General features: G+C 39.2%; 1 protein-coding gene across 7 annotated transcripts in view; it reads right to left on the bottom strand.

The window, feature by feature from the left end:
- NKTR (natural killer cell triggering receptor) overlaps nucleotides 1–12,718 on the bottom strand; it is a 56,140-nt gene extending 43,422 nt beyond the window's left edge. For 5 of the 7 annotated variants that reach the window (XR_013332528.1, XM_077753721.1, XM_077753719.1 and 2 more), the window contains exons 1-2: nucleotides 12,586–12,718; nucleotides 12,320–12,400 (exon numbers count right to left, since the gene is read on the bottom strand). Coding sequence is in view for 6 of the 7 variants with exons in the window: in XM_077753721.1 (XP_077609847.1) it covers nucleotides 12,320–12,377 (58 nt within the window). In the remaining variant the exon portion in view is untranslated. The remainder of the gene's footprint in view (nucleotides 1–12,319; nucleotides 12,401–12,585) is intronic. The other 2 variants (XM_077753718.1, XM_077753717.1) reach the window with 1 other exon arrangement.
- Between the last annotated feature and the right edge of the window lie 216 nt (nucleotides 12,719–12,934).

Below are 12,934 nucleotides of genomic sequence, written 5' to 3' on the forward strand. Positions count from 1 at the left end.
AAAATAAATAAACAAACATTGTAAAAAAGAAGCAGGTTGCTGCACAAGCTCAGGTTATATATACAAACAACCCTTCCCAGAGATGAACAGCATTCTTAAAAAGGAACGCGTATTTACCCAGAACTCCAGTTCATATGGAAAGGTCATGTGGAGACTTTCAGGCTCTCTGGGAAAGATGACTGTTTTGGGGCAGAAGCTACATACCCTCGATTTATTCCTGCTTTTCAGTCTCCTTCTTCTACTTCCAGAATCAAACTTCTAAAAAAAAACATGAAGTTTTGCAGGTGGTGACGACAGCTAGGTAAGAACAGGGAGGCAGAGAGCAGAGCAGCAGCTGTAGTAGGTCACACTGTCTGGTTTGTCTGTTTGGGTCATTTCCAAACTACTAGTGTCACTGCAGTTCTGTGATGAAAATGTCAGAGTCTTCATATTAATCTGCATTACCTATGAGGATTCCTTTCCTGGAGCTTAATTTAGGGACATAACTTATCTTTTCCCCTTCATGCTGGATACCCAATCTGAATAGAGAGAATCTACTCTTTTTACCCCCTCTACTCACACCTTACTTAAGAATCAAGCTTCAATGATGTGTACAAGTCTGTAAGGACTGGAAACAGGAATTCAAGATCTCACTATACAGCAATCTACTTAAGACAGAGTCTCCTGAAACACAATGAAACTAAAATAGGGTACTACCTGCAGCAAGACTTACACAGTAAGGCATTCACAGTAGGGGTTTAGAATTCAATTTTTGAGATAATTTTGAAAGCATTATCTCAATTCTAGATAATTCTGTTAGTCAGCTAAGTCTTGCCCTTTTTAGCCTGAGCTTTCTTCTGGCTACCTAAAGAAATCTTTTTAGTTTCCATCTGCTTTTATTCCCAGTAAGATAACTGTTTACTGAACACCTAACCATCTGTGTAAATGCTATGTTCTACCAAGGATCCAGGCTGAAAGTTACATATTCTGAAAAGCTTTAAGACTTTATAAGGAATCATACTGGACAGGTAGTTCATGCCACCAATGTCAGAATTCCCTTTGCAACAACACTGACAGATGAAAAACAAAGGTAGAAAAATAACAGGAATTCAGTGGGGGGATAGGAGGTGGGAGTTAGACAAGAAATAGCCATCTTATGTTAAAAGTAGAAAAGGGAAAAGCAAAGTTTGTATATGTCACATGAGATTTTTGAGGCAGAGAAAGTGAAGGGAAAGGAAGGTGCTAAGAAGTCAACTCTCTCCTCTAAAAGTCCCCATAAAAACCCATATGTGTCTGCCTTCAAAACCATCTAGTCAGGTCTGGATTGGAATTCTCCAGGCCAAATTTCTTAAGAAATAATAATACTAATAAAAGAGAAAAGAGAAAAAAAAAAAAAACACCAAACCCTCTTGCTTACAGAAACCTGAAACAAGCTTTTTCTCTAAAATTTGAAAAAGGCTTAATCTACAAAGATCTGTCTAAACAATACCTTAATATAAAAGCTGTATTTAACTCAGTGCACACGCTCATGTTCATGTACATGTAATAATTAAAGCAACTTAAAGAAAACTTATGTCACTCTGCTAGATTCTTTAGAGATAACAGTCTGCTCTTAAAATAACACAACAGAATTTAAAGAAACACTGCATTGTCAAAAATCACATATAAAAACAACTGTTTCTACAGGAAAATGGGAGTTTGGGGGACAAGGAAATGTGAGGTTGCACATTTTTGTTAGGAGTATCTCTAACAAAAGCATGCTTTTAGCTACAAGCGTATATTGTAGAACTTAAACATCACTGTGGGAATCCTACAATTGACCACACCTTATTCTGTCCCCTTTTCCTAGCACTGTCACTAACATAACCCTTCTTGTGGTATTTCAGATCAGTTGGAACAGACTAGAATAACTTAGAAGAGCAGTGCTGCCCAACTGCCCTTGCCTCCTACACCAGTGTCTCACCTTGTTATCTGATTGTTGTAATACAAACAGTAATTTGTTTTGTAATAAAACTAATTAAACCCGTTCTCCTTAATTAATCCATACCATCACAATAAACTCATGTTAAAAAAAACACAATCTATAAGACAGCTGATTCCATTACTTTATTAGTCTTCCTAACAACCTTACTACCCAGGAACGATTACACTGGAGTCCTATTTAATTTGTGAGTATAAAAAAGGGAAGAAATCATTTAAATAGTGCAGACTACTGCATCCAGTCACTCTATTTATGAGTTGAGAACCAGGGTAAGGTTGAGATGGCAGACACAATCTTCTGTTCCCTCAGAATATACCAGATCCCCACATGCCTCACTCTCAAAGGAGAAACTCTATTGAGTGTAAGTCTAAAGTTTAAAGGATAATTTTGAAGATAAGCAAATTATGCTGTGGTATCTTCAGAAGCACATTAAGACAAAACTGATAGTATTTCCTTTCTACAAAGAAGTCAAGTGGCTTACCCAAGGTCACAAGTAGTACTCCATTTCCAGTTCAATTATTTGAATCCATGTGAATCGTAAGCAATAAAGTAAACCCACCAATTTCAACTATTTACCCTCTTCTTTGCCCATTTTGATGAATTGCCAGGGTTCTGTGATATTGCTCTAAGGCCCACATAAAAAATCCAAAGTTGAACATTCCTCTAAAGAAATACCCTGGTTATCACTTTTGAAGATGAACTTCAAGCCTCTGACAAACACAAAATGTAATGTTCTACTTAAAAACGAGGGAAGGGCACTGTATTCCTCTAAAATGTCAATGTCATAAAAGAAACAAAGCTATAAAAATGGAGGATGGGGTGCCTGAGTGGCTCAGTTGGTTAAGTATCTGACTCTTTATTTCAGTTCAGGTCATGATCTCACAGTTTGTGAGACCAAGCTCCACATCAGTAGGAGCTGGTGGTACAGAATCTGCTTGGGATACTCTCTCCCTCTCTCTTTGCCTCTTCTTTGATTTTGCCCAGGCACAGACTCTCTCTCAAAAGAGATAAACATTTTATTTCAAAAAGAGGAGGATAAAGTGACATGACAGCTGAATGTAATATCTGATGCTAGATTAGATTTTGTATTGGAAGAGAAAAAATGCTATAATTGATATTTTATGGAAGGAATACAGAGATGGTGGATTAAAGTATCACATCAATCCAAATTTATAAAGTTAACAACTACACTGTAGTTAAGAAATATCTCTATTCTTAACAAATATGCTAAATACTATACACTGAAGTATTTAAGAGTAAAGAGCCATGATGTAGGTAACTTACCCTCAGACGGTTCAGAAAAAAATTGTGTGTGTAGAGAGAACAAATGGTATAAAATATAACAGATGATTCTGGATAAAGGACAGATGGATGATTTTTACTATTTCTGTTTTTCAACTTCTTATAAATATGAAATTATATCCAAGCAAAAAGTTCAAAACATCTGTAGATAAAGCCCAATATTTGCATTCTTTTTTTTTTTTTTAAATGNTTTGCATTCTTGAAAGCATGTGTCTAGAATAGCAGTTCTCAAAACTTTTGGCCTCAGAACCCCACTATATTCTTAACAACTATTGAGGACCTTAAAGACTTTGTATATGGGTTTATATTTACTGATATTTACCATATTAGAAATTAAGGTGGAGAAATTTTAAGAAATATTAATCAATTTTCAATAAAATAACTCATCACATGTTAACACAAATGTTTTTAATAATTTATATTTTCAAAAATGAAAAAAAGTTTTCAAGTGTTACTGTTTTACATGTTTGCAAATCTAACTAATGTCTGGGGTGGCAGAAGACAGGGTTTCCTGCCTGCTCCCGCATTATATCTGTTGTGTCATCACATGTCCTTTAACCTGTGGGAAACCACTGCATACTGAGAGGATGCAAGCGAACAAATGGCTGCTTGACACCCCGGAGCCTCATGAAAACATCTTGCAATTTGAAAATAAAAGGCCTACACCATTTTACTACTATCATGTAGTACATTATAACTATAATTTACTTTAAGATATCTTTCATAGACATTCTGATACAAAGCAATCATGAGTTTAAACTACACCTTAACCAGAAAGAAACACCCTGCAGAGGTGACAATCAAAGGCCAAACCTCAGAGGTGGCTACTAAAAATACTTTGGCTATCTTTATCTCTCACCAACCAGAGGTCTTAGAATTAGCAATTAGTGATGTTCAGAATTAGTGATATACAGACTGAATAAAAATATTTGGAGATAATCCATGCCCTTTCATTAACAGGACAAATGAATCTGGAGGGTCACTCTTTGGAGCAGAACCTGAGGCTAGGTCCACCAAAAAATCTTGAGTCTAGCCCCGAGTTTAAAGTACTCCGGTGCCTGATAAACATTTGTGTTACAATTTTCAAGAGCAGAAATCTTTCACATAAAGAGTGCTTCAAGCACTGAAAAAAAACAGAACTGGGACTTCATCAAACTTACAGAACTGGTGGTTTCTTACGTGTGGGCATACTTGCCTGCTAATGACTATGTGCTGGCAAAATGTGACTTTTGGAGGTACCCTGGTAGCAAGATTATGACAAAGGCAATCTATGGTCTGCACCTAACTCATTGCCAACTCCCCAATATGTACTTAAAAAACCTAATGGCCATTCTTGACTAACCTGGCTTAAATCAGTTTACTAATAGGTATCTAAAACAGGGCTCCTTGGGTTCCCAATTTCTTGGTACAAGGATCTGAATGAAAAGGCAAGCTTCCGAGGCACCAAACGAGAGAAAAACAAGATCACTATTTCATGTCCACCCTGGGAGGTTCTCACTAACAATCCTAGAAAATTAACATTTAACCAGAGAAGAGTGAGTCTGACAGAAAAAGTGAGGTTGTCAAAGAGGATTTCACATACATACATACATACATACATATGTATATATACATATATACATACATACATATGTATATATACATATATACATACATATGTACACACATACACATACATACATATATGTACATATCACACATTTCATTCAAAAAGCTAATGCCTTCAGAAAACACTAACATATCTGTAAAGACATGACCGGCTAATTTCTATCAATTAACATCTTTAGAAATGTCTAAGGAATTCTAGATTCAGACCTCCTTATAAGGAAGTCTAGATGGAACAAATATATACCACCCTAACTTTCTCACTGAATGCAACTGAACTAAAAAACCTTGGACAGGAAGCATGGAACGATGATCTAAGGACTGAAAAAATGAATGGAAGAAGCCAGACTGCAGAAACAACACAAAAGCCCACAGAATTGGTAATGAATTTTGTTTTCCTACCTTATCTCGTAGCCTGGAATCAAAAGCAATCTGAAACCCAGAACTGCACTCTGGGTACAGAAAAGAGCTCTGAGGAAAGCCCTCTATTTCTAGTCTAGGGAGCAGGAAAGAGAACTCTACACATCACAGTGAATGGGGGAAATCTCATTTTCTGTTTCTCCCACTCTCCCCCATTCTAGCTCCTAGGCAATTCCACAGTGACGGTAGCCTAAGAGCAGTGGGAGGCAAATCTTTCCGACTGCAGGAACTGTGTTCCCAAGAGCATAACAATCCTTGCTGCTTTTTTTCTTTTAAATTGATTTATATTGACAGAGGGAGTGCATGTGGGGGAGGGGAAGGGGCAGGCAGAGAGAGAGAGAGAGAGAGAGAGAGGGAAAGAGAGAGATTCCCAAGCAGGCTCCACACCAGCAGTGCAGAGCCCGATGCAGGACTCAAATCCAACACCCGAGAGATCATGACCTGAGCTGAAACCAAGAGTTGGACACTTAACCGACTGCACACCCAGGTGCCCCTCTGCTGCTCTTTTACTCTCTATTCTCTTGCCACTTAGCCTCAGAGACAGACATGATCATGAGAAGTACATGGCAGAGTAAGGAAATTAAAACCCTAGCTTTCTGGCCAGATGACCAAAGAAGGGAATCTTTTTTTTTTTTTAATGTTTTATTTATTTCTAGGAGAGAAAGAGAGAGAGACAGCGTGAGCAGGGGAGGGTCAGAGAGAGAGGGAGTCACAGACTAAAACAGGGTCCAGGCTCTGAGCTGGCAGTCAGCGCAGAGCCCGACGCGGGGCCCGAACCCACGAACCACGAGATCATGACCTAAGCGAAAGTCGGAAGCTTAACCGACTAAGCCACCCAGGCGCCCCCAAAGAAGGGAATCTTTAAGGGCCAAAACGTGTTGAGGAAATCTCAAAGAGGGAGCTCCCTCAAGAAAACAGCCCCATAAAGTACCAACTCCAGGGCTCATCCACGCATTATGCATGAGTGGATGTGACTCTAAACAACAGAGTGACCATCTACTATAGTATCATCATCATCACCACCAATAACAACAATAGTGGACATTCTCCACATGATTTACACTAGACTCTAGGTAATGTAACAAAATGTGCAAAATGTCCAGGATATAATTCAACATTTATCGACATTAAAATTCATTAGGTGGGCTCAACAGTACAATGGAGACAAAAGGAAAAAATCAGTGAACTTGACCAATTAATAGAAATTATCCAATCTCAAAAACAGAGAGAAAAAATATTGGGAGGTAAAAAAACTGAACAAAGCCTTGGACTCGTGAGGTAACATCAAAAGGTTTGATATTTGTGTCATCAATGTCCTGGAAAGATAGGGAAAAAAGTGTTGGACAGAAAACAGGTGGAGAAATATTAGCTGAAAAGGTCTTAAATATGGCAAAAGACAAACACGGATTCAAGATCAGTAAACCTCAGGGGCACCTGGGTGGGTCAGTCGGTTAAGTGTCCAGCTTCAGTTCAGGTCATGATCTTGCAGTTCATGGGTTTGAGCCCCGCGTCAGGCTCTCTGCTGACAGCCAGCTCAGAGCCTGGAGGCTGTCTTCAGATTCTATATCCCACTCTCTCTCTGACCCTCCCCTGCTCACGCTGTTTCTCTCTCTCTCTCTCTCAGAAATAAATAAAACATGGGGCGCGTGGGTGGCTCAGTCAGTTAAGCGTCTGACTTCAGCTCAGGTCATGATCTCACGGTTCGTGGGTTCAAGCCCTATGTCAGGCTCTGTGCTGACAGCTAGCTCAGAGCCTGGAGCCTGTTTCGGATTCTGTGTCTCCCTCTCTCTCTGACCCTCCCCTGCTCATGCTGTCTCTCTCTCTCTCTCTCTCTCTTTCTCTCTCTCTCAAAAATAAAACATTAAAAATAAAACTTTTTTTTTAAATAAAATAAAACCTAAGAGTAAAAATCTTAAAAGCAGTCAGACAAAAGTAACACATTACGTATGGGGCAAAACAATCTGAATGACTACGGATTTCTTATCAGAAACCGAACTGACCAGAAGGCAGTGAACATTTTTCAAGTGCTAAAAGAAAGTAGCTGTCAACCCAGAATTCTACAACTACTGAAAATTTATTTCAAGAATAATGGCAAAGTAAAATTCTCAGGTTAAAAACAAAAACAAAATTAACAAAGAGAATTTGTTGCTAGAAGATCTGCTCTAAAAGAAATACTTTAAGCCAGTTCTTCAGGTGGAAGGGAATGATACCAAAGGGAACTTTAGACTTCAGGAATGAACACATGTGAGCAACAGAATAGTAAATATGTGAGTAAATAATGAGAGTATTTTTTCTCCTCTTAAGCTAGTATGTTTGATGTTTGAAAGCAAAGGTTTTTCAATGTTTGTAAATGTAATACATATGACAAATACAATACAAAGTAAGAGGTAAAGGGTTATTATATGGTGGGATGGTTTCAACATTTCACCTGAAGTGGTACAACATTAGTTCTAGGTACACCACGAAAAGCCAAGTATGTATGTTGTAATCTTTAGAGTAACAACTAAAAAAACAATTCAGAGATCGAATCCATATAATTTGCTGGAGTCCCTCTGATCCACCACGTAGATCTGTATTTAGTATCATTTGGATTTGGAAAAGTGTTGATTATATTACTGTTGTATAATAAATTTTTTATTAAAACTGCATCAAAAGAAAACTATAGAGACCATCAAAAAAATCAATAGAAAAATTTTAAATACTAAAAAATTTCCAAGAATCCAAAATAGAAAACAGAGGAAGCAAAAACAAATATTAGACAAATCCAAATAATTACATTGAATGTAAATATTCTAAATATATGATTGAAAGCTTATGAGAATGTATTAAAAAACAAGATCCATAAAAAAAAAAAAGATCCATCTATTTACCATCTACAAGAAACCCACTTTAAATAGAAGTTAAGATTAAAAGGATAGAAAATGACATATAAACACACAAAAAAAACCTGGAGTAGCAGCATTTACATTAGCCAAAGTAAGCTTTGAAGCAAGGAAATTAAAAAGGGTTATTACGTAATGACAAAAGGCTCAATTAACTGGGAAGACATAACAATCCTAAAGGTGTATGTATTCGCCCTAAAGAGAGCCTCAAAGTAAATTAAGCAAAAACTAATAGAATTGAAAGAAGAAATAAATCCACAATTATAGGTTATTCAATTATAGAGACTTCAATACTCCTTCCTTGGTAATCAATAAAACAAGGGGACAAAAAAATCAGCCAGAATATAGAACTGAACAACACTATTAAGCCAACTGCTTCAAACTGACATTTGTAGAACACTCTACAGAGGAGTGCCTGGGTGGCTCAGTCAGTTAAACATCTGGCTCTTGATTTTGGCTCAGGTAATGACCTCACAGTTCATGAGTTCAAGCCCTGCCTCCAGCTCTGCACTGGCAGTGTGGAGTCTATTTGGGATTCTCTCTCTCCCTCTTTTTCTGCCCCTCCTCACTCATGCTCTCTCTCAAAATAAATACATAAACATTTTTTAAAAACTTAAAAAAAAAAATGTAGAACACTCCACACAAAAATAGCAAAATAGACATTCAAGTACACATGGGAAATTCACTAAAATAGAACGTATCAAACGTTAATAAATTTAAAAGAACTAAGGTCATACAAAGTATATTCTCTGACCATAATGGAATTAAACTAGAAATCATTAACAGAAAGACAACTGCAGGGGCACCTGGGTGGCTTAGTTGGTTAAGCGTCCGACTTCAGCTCAGGTCATGATCTCACGATTTGTGGGTTCAAGCCCCGCGTCAGGCTCAGAGCCTGGAGCCTGTTTCAGATTCTGTGTTTCCCTCTCTCTCTGACCCTCCCCTGCTCATGCTGTCTCTCTCTCTCTCAGAAATAAATAAAACATTAAAAAAATATATATTTTTTAAAAAGACAACTGCAAAATATCCAAGTACTGTACTTAGAAACGAAAACACTTCTTTTTTTTTTTTTAAGTTTATTATTTTGAGAGAGAGTGTGTAAGCACATCTGTGAGAACAGGGGAAGAGCAGAGAGGCTGAGAGAGGGGCAAAGAGAATCCCAAGCGCTGACAGCCAGAGCCCAATGAGGGGCCTAAACCCACAAACCATGAGACCATGACCTGAGCCGAAATCAAGAGTCAGTCACATAACCGACTGAGACACCAAGGTGCCCCAAAACACTTCTCAATAATTCATGAGCCAAAGACTAAGCCTCAAAGAAAATTAGAAAATATTTTGAACTAAAATAAAATAAACAATACATCAAAATTTGTGGGGTTCTGCATACCGAAGGAAATTTATAACATTAAATTCTTACATTAGAAAAGAAAGGTCTCAAGTCAACAATCCAAGTGTCCACCTTAAAGGAACTCGAAAAAGAGCAAATGTAAGCCAAATCAAGCATTAGAAAGGAAATGAAGAGCAGAAATCATTAAAACTCAAGGAAAATAGTGGGAGAAAAAAAATCAACCAAAATCTAGTTTTTTGAAATGATATTAAATATGATAAACTTCTAGCCAAACAAACCAAGGAAAAAGACAAAGGACACAGATTATCAGTATCAGAAATGAAAGAAGAGCTATCACTATAGATCCCACAGAAAAACTCACTCAAGAAGAAATAACATGAACAGTTCTGCAACTATTAAAGAAATGAAAATTTTAGTTAAAAACCTTCTGAAAAAAATTCCTAGGATACAGTCTGGAATTATTTCAAATAGGAACCATCTTATTGGATTCATAGAGAAAAACTCATATATAAAGACTCTTCCTGGGGTGCCTGGATGGCTCAGGAGGTCAAGCAACTCACTCTTGATCTCGGCTCAGATCACCTCATGATTTGTGAGATAGGGCCTCACATCAAGCCTCGCAAGCACAGGCCTCTGTGCTGAAAGTGCAGAGCCTGCTTAAGATTCTCTCTCCAACCTCTCTCTCTTCCCCCTCACCTAAAATAGAACATATCAAACCTTAATAATTTTTTAAAAACTATATTTAACAGAACATGCTCGCTCAATCTCAAAATAAACTTAAAAAAAAAGACTCTTCCTTTTCTAATATATACTTGCACTCATTTTGTAGTTAACTTGTTATAAAGCACACACATCTCCATTGATAGTAATGTAAGAGAATACATTCTGTGTTGTATTCAACTCAATTTTTATCAATACTTCTTGATCTCTTATTAATATGGTCAGTACGGCTCTTTGTTACTACTTTGTATTTACATTAAGCAAATTATTAACAATTCAAGAAGTCAAGAATATCACTTGGCTAAGTACTCAAATGACATACTTGCTAATACCTAAATCCTATAAAGTGGGATACCTCACTTCAAACAATTGAAGTGATCCTTAAAGGCTGTGTAAAAATCAATTACCTACTACTTAGATAATACACTGAAAAGTGCTAAAAGTATTATATACGATAATGAACCATATAAAATTGCCAAGTATCAACTGGTTCAACCTAGAACAGTATAAACATTCCTTGTATGTTTCAGTGTTCTCAAAACTGCTGGCCACTTCTGTCAGAATGGTATGTATTATATAATGAATTTCTTCAGATGTTGGGGACTGAAGTTCATTCAACAGTTACCAAACATCTTCTATAGATTTTTTATAACAAAGGTTATTTGCAAATCTAGGATATAAATATATGTACTAGGAGAGGAGTATTTTATACTCCTCTATTTTACAGACTCTGTTTTACTTAATACATTTGATGAGTATGCTATTTTTAATTCTTAAAAAAACATAAGCCCTGTTATCCGAAACATGGATTCACTATAGTGTAAGGCTTAAGATCCATCAAGCCTCAAGATATTAAAAACTGAGAATGCAACAAGACTTCTAAGATTACAACATTCCTTTGCTCAAAACTCTTCAATATCTTATCTCAGAGTCGCCGAAGTCCGCACTACGATCTACAGCCATTTGCTGCTACTCTCATCCCTCCTCTACTCCACCCTGGGTTTCCAGCAGTTCTCAAACATGCAAACACACTCCCTCCTCAGGACCTTTGTACTAACTTCTGTTGGCAGGAATGCTCCTCAAAGATATCCACAATGGCTCCCCTCATCTCCTGCAGATGCCTGTTTAACTGTCACCTCAAAAGAAAAGGCTTTTTCTGACCAACTTATCAGAACAGTACCCCTACTGTATTTTTTCCCCTTGTTTATGGTCTGTCTTCCCCAAAACAGAATACAAACTACAAGGAAGAGAGTCCTTTGTTTTATTCACTGCTATCCCCAGTCTTGAACAGTTGCTGGCTCTCAATAAGAATCTGTAAGAATCTGCTGAACAAGACGCTGCACAAAGACTTTATATATGGTTCCAACTAAAATTTCTGTCACAGATTTGGGGGGGGGGGAGGAGGACGCTAACAGTTCGGAAACCTGAAGGCTCCGCTACGTCGCAACTACTCTTCCGAAGAAAATATTTTATTTTCAATAAACTATACTAACGAATGGTTTTCCTAAAGACGAAACATTAATGCTACGTGCATTCGTGCTGCAAGCCTGCTGGCACACACTGCTTTGGTTGATCGCACAAGACTTTCAGAAAGTCATTTTCCCACGAACCGAGAAATTCTAGCTGAAGACACTTAAGGAAAAATATTAGTGGAGTTAATCTACTAATGATACACAACCTTTAGGAAAGACAATATACGAGTCCAAACCTCACAGTAGACAGAAAAATACCAGAAACAGGAATTGGGAGTGTTTGCCCCTAGAGACACTAAGGGAAAAAGTCCGAGGGTTGCACCCCTTTATCTTGGCGCCAGACAGGCTACGAACACGCAGTCCGGGGGTGCAGGCCGTAGTGTCCCCGCAAGGGGCCTGGGAGGGCGAGGCCCGGACTCCGAGTAGAATGGGAACGGTGTATTCGGGCCATAGATTTTCCATAGAAAATCTCCTTTCTATAGATTTTCGCTCAGTGCGGACTGCGTCTACCCGCTCCCAAAACGGCTTGGGGGAGTGTTGATGAGGGGAGAGCCCCTCCCCTTCCCCAGGGATTGTCCAGGCCCCAGCAGGAGCCCAGTCTCCGGCTCACCCGGCTCCCGGTTGATCTCGATGTCGAAGTGGCACTGCGGCCGGTCCTGCGCCCCCATCGCGACCGAGGCGGCGGCAAGAGCTAGGAGAAAGGGGGAGGAAAGCCTTCAGGGAGGGAGCTTGGGCGAAGGCTGGGGCGGAGCCCGCGCCACGGTCGCCTCGCGTCGGCCTGTCTCGATACCACTGGAGGCTGAGACGGGGTCCCCTCCGGCGCCGGGCCTCCCGACTCCCAAGTACCGCGCACACATATGCGGGCGAGCTCTTCACCTGGTTAGCCTCCAGCCTGAGCAGTTCCCCGTGAGCAGAGGAGAAAGCGCTGCCACCGCAGCGGCCGGAGCCCAACGCCACTAACGGACCACCACCCCCTCCCACGGGCCCTGCCTCCCAGTGCCACGCTAAACTCCGCGAGAGTCGGGACAAATAACGCGAGATCACTGTCTCAAAGGGAGTGTTTAACTGAAGGGTGCGCGCGCAGGTGGGCGTGTCTAGGAGCTCTTGAGGAGCATCTGGCCCGACGCTCCTATACCTGAGCTGGCCCTTTTTTTTGTCCTGTCCCCTTCCCCCCTATTGGAGTCAGTCGTCCAATCTGAGAGCTTCGAACACGCCTGCGCTCTCT

Source organism: Crocuta crocuta, unplaced genomic scaffold, assembly GCF_008692635.1.
Source record: "Crocuta crocuta isolate KB4526 unplaced genomic scaffold, BGI_CrCroc_1.0 scaffold655, whole genome shotgun sequence".
NCBI classification, from domain to species: Eukaryota; Metazoa; Chordata; class Mammalia; order Carnivora; family Hyaenidae; genus Crocuta; species Crocuta crocuta.